Raw genomic sequence first — 10,995 nt, forward strand, 5'->3', positions numbered from 1 at the left:
GGGACACCAAAAGTAGTTCTGTAACACATAGCCTGCGTTGTAATATGTTAAATGTATATTGAGGAACCATAATTACTACTACTGATAGGTACAGTAATTAACTAAAGGGTTGTCCAAACTTGTTAAAATGTTTAAATCATTATAATACTAATACTAATTACAGCAGTGTTCCTTATCAGTCCAGTATGTATGCAGGTATTTGTATTTACAACCAGCAATACCAAGAAAGGCCAGTAGGTGGCAATGGTACTGTACACTGTGTATGGGTGCAGTTTTCGTAAATACAATGAACATGGTGCGATCTCATTTAAAAGAATATCCATTGAGAACCATCACAAAGTTGGTCTCCGTATTGAATTGACCTTTTAATTGTACTTTTTCTGATACATTTATATAGTCATGAAATATGTGCCACTAGCCTGAGTCTACTACAATAGTTTTACAAGAACAAAAAGCTCAAATAAGTATAGTTCTAAAAGTGAAATAACTATTTCAATGAATAACTCAAATAAATCAACCAAAATATCCTTCAAAAATACGTATTTATTGTTCAGTCAGTGTCTCAACTCTTCAAACAGCAGCTATGGACAAGTGTGTCACACAAAGTATGCCATTTTAAATAAATAAATAATTAGTAAGTGTACTGCCATGTACTAAAAACTACTAAACAAAAGAACAAATATAATACTATACACCAAGGGTTCTCAAACAGGGGTGTAATTGCAAGGGGTCCGTGAAATAAAAAGTGTAATGAACGTATTCAGCACCACAAGGAATCCAGTAACTTTACATATAATATAGAGGGGGTGGAGGTCCCTGAGGACAGCTCAAACCTTGCCCGCCTTGCCTCAAAATATGCGGGGGTTCCAGTACCCAACAAAGGTTGAGAACCACTGCTACACACACTACTGAACAAAAGAACCAAACACTGGACTTGGTGACTGCGAAATGCAGCCTAAGCTCCTCCCACTGGTCCAAAATGCGTGAAACCACTTGTTCATTGGAGAGCCAACGTGTGGCACACAGCTTGGTCATCTGTAAAGGTTTCTCCCCACAGTTGATGGTCTCATATATGGCCTTGTAAGCCTCCCTGTGCTTTGGAGACACTGAAAACCAGTTATAAGTCTCTCATACCAAGCACTCCACACTACAGGGATGGTGTCATTGGAAGCATGACTTACAGCAAGCTGCAGACACAGTGAATAAGAACCAGCTATTTGAGGCCATACTCCGCCTTCAGCACTTTATGGACCCCATTGTTAATCCCCGTCATAACAGAGGCATTGTCAGTCCTTATCCCCTGGAGTTTCTCTTTTTTAAGACAACACTTCGAGGAAAGCCACAACAGCACGGGCTATAGATTTGGCATCTCTTCCCTCCAACTCATCAAGCCCCAGAAATGTTGATACAATTGTCTGCTTGGTGTCACTAAAGTACCTTATCACAACCCCCAGGTACTTAGAAACACTTACATCGATGGACTCATCGAGGAGGAGGCTGAAACGCTGGTCACCCACATCTGCGACCAACTTTTTCAGAAAGTATGGTGCTAGAACACCATTAATCATTTCTGTGCACTTTTTCCTTTGCATTTTGAAGTGGATAGCAGCAGTGGAGTCTGAGAAAGCAGCTCTACCTGCTTCTCTAATGTGATCACATGCCAGCATGGAACAGTGTTCAGCAATAGCTAATGCTATGGTGGCCTCAGCGTTTTTTGCAGAATACATTAACCATAAATGGCAGCTTGTTTTGGGTGGAACTGTTATAAGGCTTCGCCTTTTGAGTATGTTTTTGAGTTGTCTTGGGGGTAAAACTTTGGGGTAGAAATCAGCCTTAAAATACAGGCAGTATGCCCTTGTATCATCTCCAATAAACGGCTTCAACCAGCCTTTGAATTCAGGGTTTGATTCCCACTCCTTTCTGTATTTTTGAGTGTACAGTTTATACTGAGACGTGATGAGCTAGCCAGCTAGATGTTTAGCTTGTCACAGAGAGGCATGCACACAGTGGACAAGGTGAGTAAGTGACTGAGGCTGTATGAGTCAAATGCAGGGAATTATTTATGTGCAGTGATTTATTTTAGATAAAGAACATTTTACATTTACATCCCGCCCTGAATGTAAGCTAGGGCTGGATCAGCCAGCGGCGGCTACCCGCATGTGGGAGTCATTTGCAGTCTGGACTCGGAGTGGTGAATATCTGCTCTGACTGCAGCTGGAAGGGACTGCTACTGCTATACTGACAGTACCTGCATCAGTACCTGCATCATGTGCCACTGCTGAGGGCTGGGGGGTGGGAAGCAGTGGATCAAACCATTGTGAGGCAAAGAGCGGGGGGGTCGCAACTTAAAATAGAGCTATTAAGTGTCTATAATCAGCATAAGTGCTTTCATTGCGTATTATTAATATTATTGAAATTACAGTTATATTGGGGGGGGGACAAATCATCATTTTAAACAGGATCGGGGGTCCCCCCTAAGATTTCCCCCCATGGATATAGGACTTGTTTTTCTGTGGCTATAGATACTTTTGTACCTGTTTCCTCCAGCATCTTCACAGGGTCCTTTGCTGTTGTTTAGGGATTTATTTGCACTTTTCCACCAAAGTACGTTCATCTCTAGGAGACAGAATGCCACTCCTTCCTGAGCGGTATGACAGCTGCGTGGTCCCATGGTGTTTATACTTGCATACTATTGTTTGTACAGATCAAAGTGGTACCTTCAGGCGTTTGGAAATTGCTCCCAAGGATGAACCAGACTTGTGGACTTCTACAAAAGAAATTCTGAGGTCTTGGCTGATTTCTTTTGATTTTCCCATGATGTCAAGCAAAGAGGTACTGAGTTTGAAGGTAGGCCTTAAAATACATCCACAGATACGCCTATCAGAAGCTTCTAAAGCCATGACATCATTTTCTGGAATTTTCCAAGCTGTTTAAAGGCACAGTCAACTTAGTGTATGTAAACTTCTGACCCACTGGAATTGTGATACAGTGATTTATAAGTGAAATAATCTGTCTGTCAACAATTGTTGGAAAATTTACTTGTGTCATGCACAAAGTAGATTTCCTAACCGACTTGCCAAAAACTATAGTTTGCGAACAAGACATTTGTGGAGTGGTTGATTTTTTTTTAAATTACTCCAACCTAAGTGTATGTAAACTTCCGACTTCAACTGTATGTGTGTTTCCTGTCCTCTCTGAGGTCACCAAATGAAACACACTCGTCATACCCTTAGGTGTCCAAGTACCATTCCTACCTTCTCACAAGTGGACATTTTGTTTCAAATTCCCATTTTGGGGATTTAGGAATTCACCACATGAAATCCTTTGTTCTCTCTGTGTCTCTCTTTCTGCATGGCCAGGGGGAGACAGTCTCCGCCAGGAATTTACGACCTGAGATAACAGAACCCGGGTGCAGGAGAGAGTGGGAAACCATGATCTATACCCAGAAAAGACCACATCATGACAACGTGACCCTCGGAGCTGGAATCTGCGGCTTAAACGCCCATCCCCCATCCCTCATCCACAATTGCCTAGCAAGCCACAAGCCTACTAAAAGTTACTAACTAGGTGCTAACATTGACCCTAGTGCATGGTATAGTTTCCACATTTCGACCAGATCCAACCGTAATCTGGTACCTTCAGAATCGGCACCTCCTGCCATTTCCATAAGACTCGGTAGAGGTTAGAGTTGGTTCTCTTTACTTCTAATCGACTGGAATTTGTTCAAAGAGATGTGAGTGAAGAGGCTACAGGTTCTAGTATGCTGGCATAAAAACTGAGCTTTTCCTAACTTCCATCAGAGAGCAATGTTACCTCAGTCATCACATTGATGTGTCCAGTCTACAAAGTGTAATGTGATGATATGTGGGGGCATTGGTCTGACCTACTGGATCAACCTCAGAAAAGGCATTTGAAGAAGAGTGGAAATCTTGAACTTTTTCATATTTATTCATATTCAAATGAGTCACTCAAGAGATTATCCAACAGAAACAGAAAAGTATACAGTATCTCTGACATACCCCATTCAAACATGGGTTATCTTGAATATCAACAACTATCCTACAGTATAATGGAGAATAGATAAATCATCCAATTAGTCTATTTGTTGCTGATTCTTAATTTTATCAGCAGAAAACATACAGCAACAGCAAGAGCTACTGTCACAGGTGTGTGTAGTTGGACTCAACTCAACTCAAAATTCCATAGTCAACCTTATTCTGATCACAAATCATACAGCCACTGTTTACAAAAGAAGACTTACAGAAACATACAACTTGTGGAGTGTAAACAAGTAATTGCTTTAAAAGTCTGGTTCCACATCATCTCTATAGGGAGGCTTTAGACTAAAGCAGCTCCTATATCCGGTTGGACATGATTCTAGTGTTAAGTCTCCTGAAGAAAGATTTGGTTTTGGACAGCTTGTACTTCTTCCGGTTCTTGGTCTTTTTGTGATAAACCCCGTTCCAGTGGTCCTCCTCCTCGTCCCCCACCCATGGTCCCCACGCGCCATCATTCAGGTCTGGGTCGCCCCTGGGGTCCTCAGAGGGGTACCGCACCGGGACCGAAGTCCGGTTGTAGAACACCAACCGCGCCAGGAGCTCTTTGACCACGTCTGGTCGCTGCTCGGCCAGGTCATAGCGTTCGTACGGGTCTCCACTGATGTTAAAGAGCCATACTGACTTCTGAGGTTCCAGGTGGCGTTCCAGGTTCCACCAGCCATCGGGAAAGCCAGGGAGCATCTGGGGCGGGGTCCAGTCTCCGTATCCGGGGTCTCCGGTCAGGAGCTTCCAGTCGCCTGCGCGGATGGAGGCCTGGATGGCTGTGTTCCAGATGCCATAGCCACTCTGCAGGGAGCCGCTCCGGGCCGGGTTGTAGAGAGGGTCGATGTTATGGAGGATCTCCAGTCGGGGGGACTCCTTCTCCTCACTGATGGCCCCCCACATGTCATATCCATCTAGCCCCTCGGTCTGTGACACGTTTCCCCCAGCCAACCCAACCAGCGTGGGGTACCAGTCAGTGATGTGCACCAGGGCCTTGCTCACCCTTCTCTTGCGCCTCAGCAGGGGGCTGTGGACGAAGCCCAGCCCCCTCACGCCCCCCTCCCAGTAGGTGCCCTTACGCCCCCTCAGAGGCCAGTTGCTACCCCCGGAGAAGGGCTGGCCTCCGTTGTCAGTGGAGAATATGATGACACTGTTCTGGTAGTAGCCATACTTACGAAGAGCATAGGTCACATTCCTCACCGCTTCGTCTACAGCCGACACCATGGCTGCATATTTCCTCCTGGCCACGTTGCCCAGGCTGCGGTATGGGTAGATATATTCCCGCGGAGACTGGAGAGGTGTGTGCACCGCCTGGAAGGAGAGGTATATAAACAGAGGCTGTGCCTGAGGGTCGTGGGCAGCTAAGATCTTCCTCACCCTCTGGGTGTATAGATGGGTGGAGTACTTCCCCCCCTGACCCCATGCCACCGTCTCCCCCTCGTGGAGGTCAAAACCACACATCCCTGGGCCGTCACATGACTTGTAGGTGTAGTAATCCACGCTGCCTGTCAAAGAACCGAAGTAGGAGTCAAAGCCTCGGCGGGTGGGCAGGCACTCCTTCTTGTAAAAGCCCAGGTGCCACTTGCCTACCATATGGGTGGAGTAGCCAGCCTCCTGCAGTCTCTGGGGAAGGGTGACCTGGTCAAAGGGCAGGCAGTTGGGCTGACGGGGTCGGATGATAGAGTGCTGCAGGCCAGTGTGGATCTGGTACCTGGGCAGAGGGACACAAAGGCATAAAATGTCTGATCCCTAAAGTAATTGACTAACAATGAAAGTAGCTTAATACCTTGACTACAACGCTCGCGTTGCAAAATTAATTTAGAAATCTGTTATTCAATTATTTCCCCCACACGGCTGGCTAGCGCCATTGAGCGTCTGCGTTGCCAAGGGCTAAAATAGAAGTCAGTTCTATTTGTGACGCAGATCGCGCTGCAAGTCCTGCCTCTTCCATCTCCTCATTGGTTTATAGAAGCAGGTACCAACGTGCCATCTCCTCATTAGTTATACCCACGTGGGTGACTGAAAGATGAACAAGGTCGGTAGAGGTGATGCACCTAATTTATGAATGTTGCCAATCGCAATATAAAGTCCAGAGAAGAAAAGGCCTGGAAGGAGGAGAGATGACTAGAAACGATTCGGTTGACCGTTTTATGTGTGGATTAATTGTCGGAGTAGAGGACCTTGCGCATTTCAGGTAAAATAACAACTCAATGTTTATATCCCAGGACAAATTAGCTAGCAACAGCAAGCTAGCTAAATGGGACAAATTAGCTAGCAAGTGCAAGCTAGCTAACTAATTTCCAAAAATGTTTAATGCTTTTCGAACCTGTCCCCAAATTAATGTCATTTGTTTAGAGTTTGTTTTAATATTTTAACCTGCGTGTCGTGATCGTGTATGGTATGGGGGGAGAAAATACATTTATGCACGATGGCGCACGCGCGCAGCCGGTTTGGGTTCCGTGTAATCAATGTATCAACTATGAATGATCAAAAAGTTGAAAACAAACAGATATATGGATATATTTGTTCCAGCCCTTTTTTGGTGGTCAAAAAATATACAAAAAATATATTGCTCAGTTGTGCACCGGGGCCTCCCACTCCTCTTTCTATTCTGGTTAGAGCCAGTTTGTGCTGTTCTGTGAAGAGAGTAGTATACAACATTGTACGAGATCGTCAGTTTCTTAGCAATTTCTCGCATGGAATAGCCTTCATTTCTCAGAACAAGAATAGACGGACGAGTTTCAGAAGAAAGTTCCTTGTTTCTGACCATTTTAAGCCTGTAATCGAACCCACAAATGCTGATGCTCCAGATACTCAACTCATCTGAAGAAGGCCAGTTTTATTGCTTCTATAATCAGTACAAAAGTTTTCAGCTGTGCTAACATAATTGCAAAAGGGTTTTCTAATGACCAATTAGCCTTTTAAAATGATAAACTTGGATTAGCTAACACAACGTGTCATTGGAACACAGGAGTGATGGTTGCTGATAATGGGCCTCTGTACGCCTATGTAGATATTCCATTAAAAATCAGCCGTTTCCAGCTACAATAGTCATTTACAACATTAACAATGTCTACACTGTGTTTCTGATCAATTTGATGTTATTTTAATGGACAAAAAAAATGATTTTCTTTCAGAAACATGGACATTTCTAAGTGACCCCAAATGTTTGAACAGTAATGTATGTGTTCCAGAGTAGAGAGACCCAGCATAGCTACTGCAATTGAGTACTGGCAGTGTCTGCAGTGGCAGGTGGGAAGGTGTAACCTATCTGAAAAATATATAATCTCTCAATGTTCTAATCTCTCAATATTCATGTCAAAGTGCACCAAATTCATGAATTTAGTTGAAATTCCTTGTTTTTTTGCCTGGACCCCCTTACTGGCTTTGGGCTCAGCCACCAATGTCGTCAAATCCTTTAAAACGTCCCTGACAGGATCCATCTATTCTTCCATTACTATTGAGGCTACTCGGTATTGGTTCCTCTACATTACTCCAACTATAGGGAAAAGATCCTACAGATAAAATACAACAATGCTTAGAAAAAAAAGACATAGAGAAAAACATCTGTCTGAATACATCATGAATTAGTTGACTACAAAAGAACAACTCTCTAGGCTACTTCAGATCTGGTGATAAAAGATGCATTTACCTGCCGGTGATCAGCTGACTGCGAGATGGCGTGCATATGGGCTGTATGTAGTAGTTCTCCAGCTTTACTCCATCCGCGGCCAGCTTATCCAGCGTCGGTGTCTGGATTTCGGAACCGTGGTAACCGATATCGTTGAATCCCTGGTCGTCCGTCATGATGAAGATGATGTGAGGGGGATGCGGTACCGGTGACCGGTCTCGAAAGTTCGGAACTGACTCGCTCTCCACCTGGTTCGGACTCATTAAGTCCCACGACAGGTAGCCGAGACTGAGCAAACTGACCACGGAGAATCCGGTTAGAGCTGACACTGCCATGGTAACTGCGCGCCTTTAAATGTTTAGGCAATCTATAAGTGAAAATATATACCTAATTCCTTGTATAACGTTGTCATAAACGAGAAAAGCATGTTAAAACGATAGGTACAGTATCCCTCTAGCAAAAGTAGACTACACTTTATAGCCTGCACCTACTGAAGAGGTTTGATCTCTCCTCGCGCTATGATGATGATGTCCACGAACCTTGTGAGTAATGATCAGAGATATATACTACCTACATACCTTTTGCTGACGTGTCTTAAAATGTTGTTTAAGACTCCTTACAAAACATTCCTCTTTCCACAGTGGTAGTATTAACCCCACCCGAATGAGTTTGCCCTGGCTCATTAAAATAACCCACTAATCACAAACCAACACTACATCTTTTGGATGTCTTTTTTTCGTCGTTTTTTTTGTTTATTTAAACGTCCACGGACGTTGACTTTTTTTTGTACAGGTCTGGACCGGCTTTGATTTGGCCCAAACATAGATGTCTATCTTTGGTTCAGATTTGGTAGGTCTAGACCAGCCTTGATTTGGGCCAAACATGGAAGTCTATGACTGGTCTGGACCAAAACAATTATTTTGAAATTTTTCAATAAATGTGCATTCTTTAATCTACTTTTAAGTTAATACCTGCAGACAACTTGTGCTATACATTGGGAGATAAAGCAGATTGTAGGCTCAGCCCTAATTTATGTGCTCTTTGTTACCTGGAGTTGCATGCAAATGGTCAAGGAAGACAAGGAATGGAACAAAGGACAATGCCCAAGGACTCGTCAGCCCTTCCCCATCTGAAGGGCCAAAATGTACAGTATTCAGAGGACTGACTATACACTGTGATAGATACCAAACATGGATACTATAGTATTATTCTATCTTAAAAATGTGTTCTTAACTGACTTACCTAGTTAAATAAAGGTAAAAAAAATTAATCAGATAAATCTGATGCTATCTGTATGAATGTATTATCTCAGTGGTAACTTGTACTCTGATTTACCCTTCCCGTTGGAAGGTGAACCTACACCCCATTCTGAGGTCCTGAGCTCTCTGGAGCAGGTTTTCATCAAGAATATTTCCCTCGATCCAGTCTCCCAGTCCCTGCCGCTGAAAAACATCCCCACACCATGATACTGCCAACACCATGCTTCACGGTAGGGATGGTGCCAAGTTTCCTCCAGACGTGACTCTTGGCATTCAGGCCAAGGAGTTCAATCTTGGATTCATCAGACCAGAGAATCTTCTTTCTCAAGGTCTAAGAATCCTTTAGGTGCTTTTTGGTCAACTCCAAGCAGGCTGTCATGTGCCTTTTACTGAGGAGTAGTTTCCATTTCGCCACTCTACCATAAGATCCTGATTGGTGGAGTGCTGCAGAGATGGTTGTCCTTGCTGCAGAGAAGGTACTCCCATCTCCACAGAGGATCTCTGGAGCTCTGTCAGAGTGTCCATTGGGTTCTTGGTCACCTCCCTGACCAAGGCCATTCTCCCTCAATTGCTCAGTTTGGACGGGCAGCCAGCTCTAGGAAGAGTCTTTGTGGTCCAATCAATTGAATTTACCACAGGTGGTCTCCAATCAAGTTGTATAAACATCTCAAGGATGATCAAGGAAACAGGATGCACCTGAGGTCAATTTTGAATCTCATAGCAAAGGGTCTGAACACTTATGTAAATAAGGTATTTCTGTTTTGAATTTTTTTATACATTTGCAAACATTCTAAAAACCTGTTTTCGCTTTGTCATTATGGTATATTGTGCATAGATTGATGAGGATTTACATTTTTAAATCCATTTTAGTCATAAGGATATAACATTACAGAATGCAGAAGAAGTCAAGGGGTCTGAATGCTTTCCAGATGCACTGTAATTCTGTAGTGATTCATGTGTATGAATTCATGTAAAAAATTATGTCTAATATTTTCTCTAAATTATAGACACAGTCTAAGAATCCCAAACACTAGGAAAACATGATATGGGCCCGGGGGGTTCTTGGGGAGCTGTGATTAGGCTGGGGCCCCTAAACCCACGACACAATCACAGACAGTGTTCCCCACTCAGCTCCGCTCACAGACCCTCTTTCATTATCCCTGCTATTTTACGAGGGCTGCAGAGCTGGGGGAGAAAGAGCAAGACTCACAGATCCAGAGTACATACAGCCGACCTGATAACATCTCCTACCAGGCTTCTGAAAGAGCCACTTACAAATCACAGACACCCATCCTGCAGGAAAACTTGGAAACTGGAGTTCTGCTCTGTGGTCACTTCACCATTTCAATAGGTTTGAAGGGGATTTTACAGAGTTCCATTCACTGAGAGAGCAACTGTTGTGCAGCTCACAGACTAACGGGTATAGTAGACACTGACAGAGGGTTAGATGGGTGAAAATATTAGTTTAATTGTAAGCTCTTTCATATATTGTGATATGTGGTCCAATCACTTGTTCCAATCAGACTAAGGCCCATAAATGCACAGCAGAACCTGAAATGATAACAGGTCAATGAGGTCAACATATTTAAGAAAATCAAAACCTATTTTTGAGTTTGGCAGTGTAGATGTTGATAGTGGTTTAAAGAGAGAAATGCAGGCACATTGGCCAATGGTTAGCCCAGGGGACGTGTAAGACCGCCTTAAAGGGAATGAAATTGAAGCAGGGGAAGTTTACTTAGCAGAAAATACATTTTACTCTGCAGTCAGGGCTGGCCTGGTCTGAGGGTGAGTTTAAGGCAGGTCAAAGCAGAAGAAAGTGAGAAAAAAAAAGAAGAGGTGTACCTGAGGTGTACCTTTCCTTGTTTATTTATGTATAACTTTCCTAGAGGGACTGGGAGAGGCTTGGAATGCTGGTAAAGAGGGTCATCTTTGCGAACCGCAGCAGAACCAAAGACCTGCTACCCAATCAGAATCTATACAGGCATCAGCGGAATGAGAGAGGACATTGACACAGTACATTTCATCCTTTAAATGTCATTGAACATTTTGCTGTAACTGAAAGGGA

At 43.6% G+C, this 10,995-nt stretch overlaps 1 protein-coding gene across 1 annotated transcript; it reads right to left on the reverse strand.

The window, feature by feature from the left end:
* Positions 1–4,078: 4,078 nt before the first annotated feature.
* Positions 4,079–8,192, reverse strand: arsia (arylsulfatase family, member Ia). The gene is made up of 2 exons (XM_064955687.1): positions 7,693–8,192; positions 4,079–5,751 (listed from the first exon to the last, which is right to left on the reverse strand). Exons 1-2 carry the CDS (start codon positions 8,004–8,006, stop codon positions 4,356–4,358), a joined length of 1,710 nt encoding a protein of 569 aa, XP_064811759.1. The 5' UTR covers positions 8,007–8,192; the 3' UTR covers positions 4,079–4,355.
* Positions 8,193–10,995: the final 2,803 nt, after the last annotated feature.

This window comes from Oncorhynchus masou, chromosome 32 (assembly GCF_036934945.1).
Source record: "Oncorhynchus masou masou isolate Uvic2021 chromosome 32, UVic_Omas_1.1, whole genome shotgun sequence".
NCBI classification, from domain to species: domain Eukaryota; kingdom Metazoa; phylum Chordata; class Actinopteri; order Salmoniformes; family Salmonidae; genus Oncorhynchus; species Oncorhynchus masou.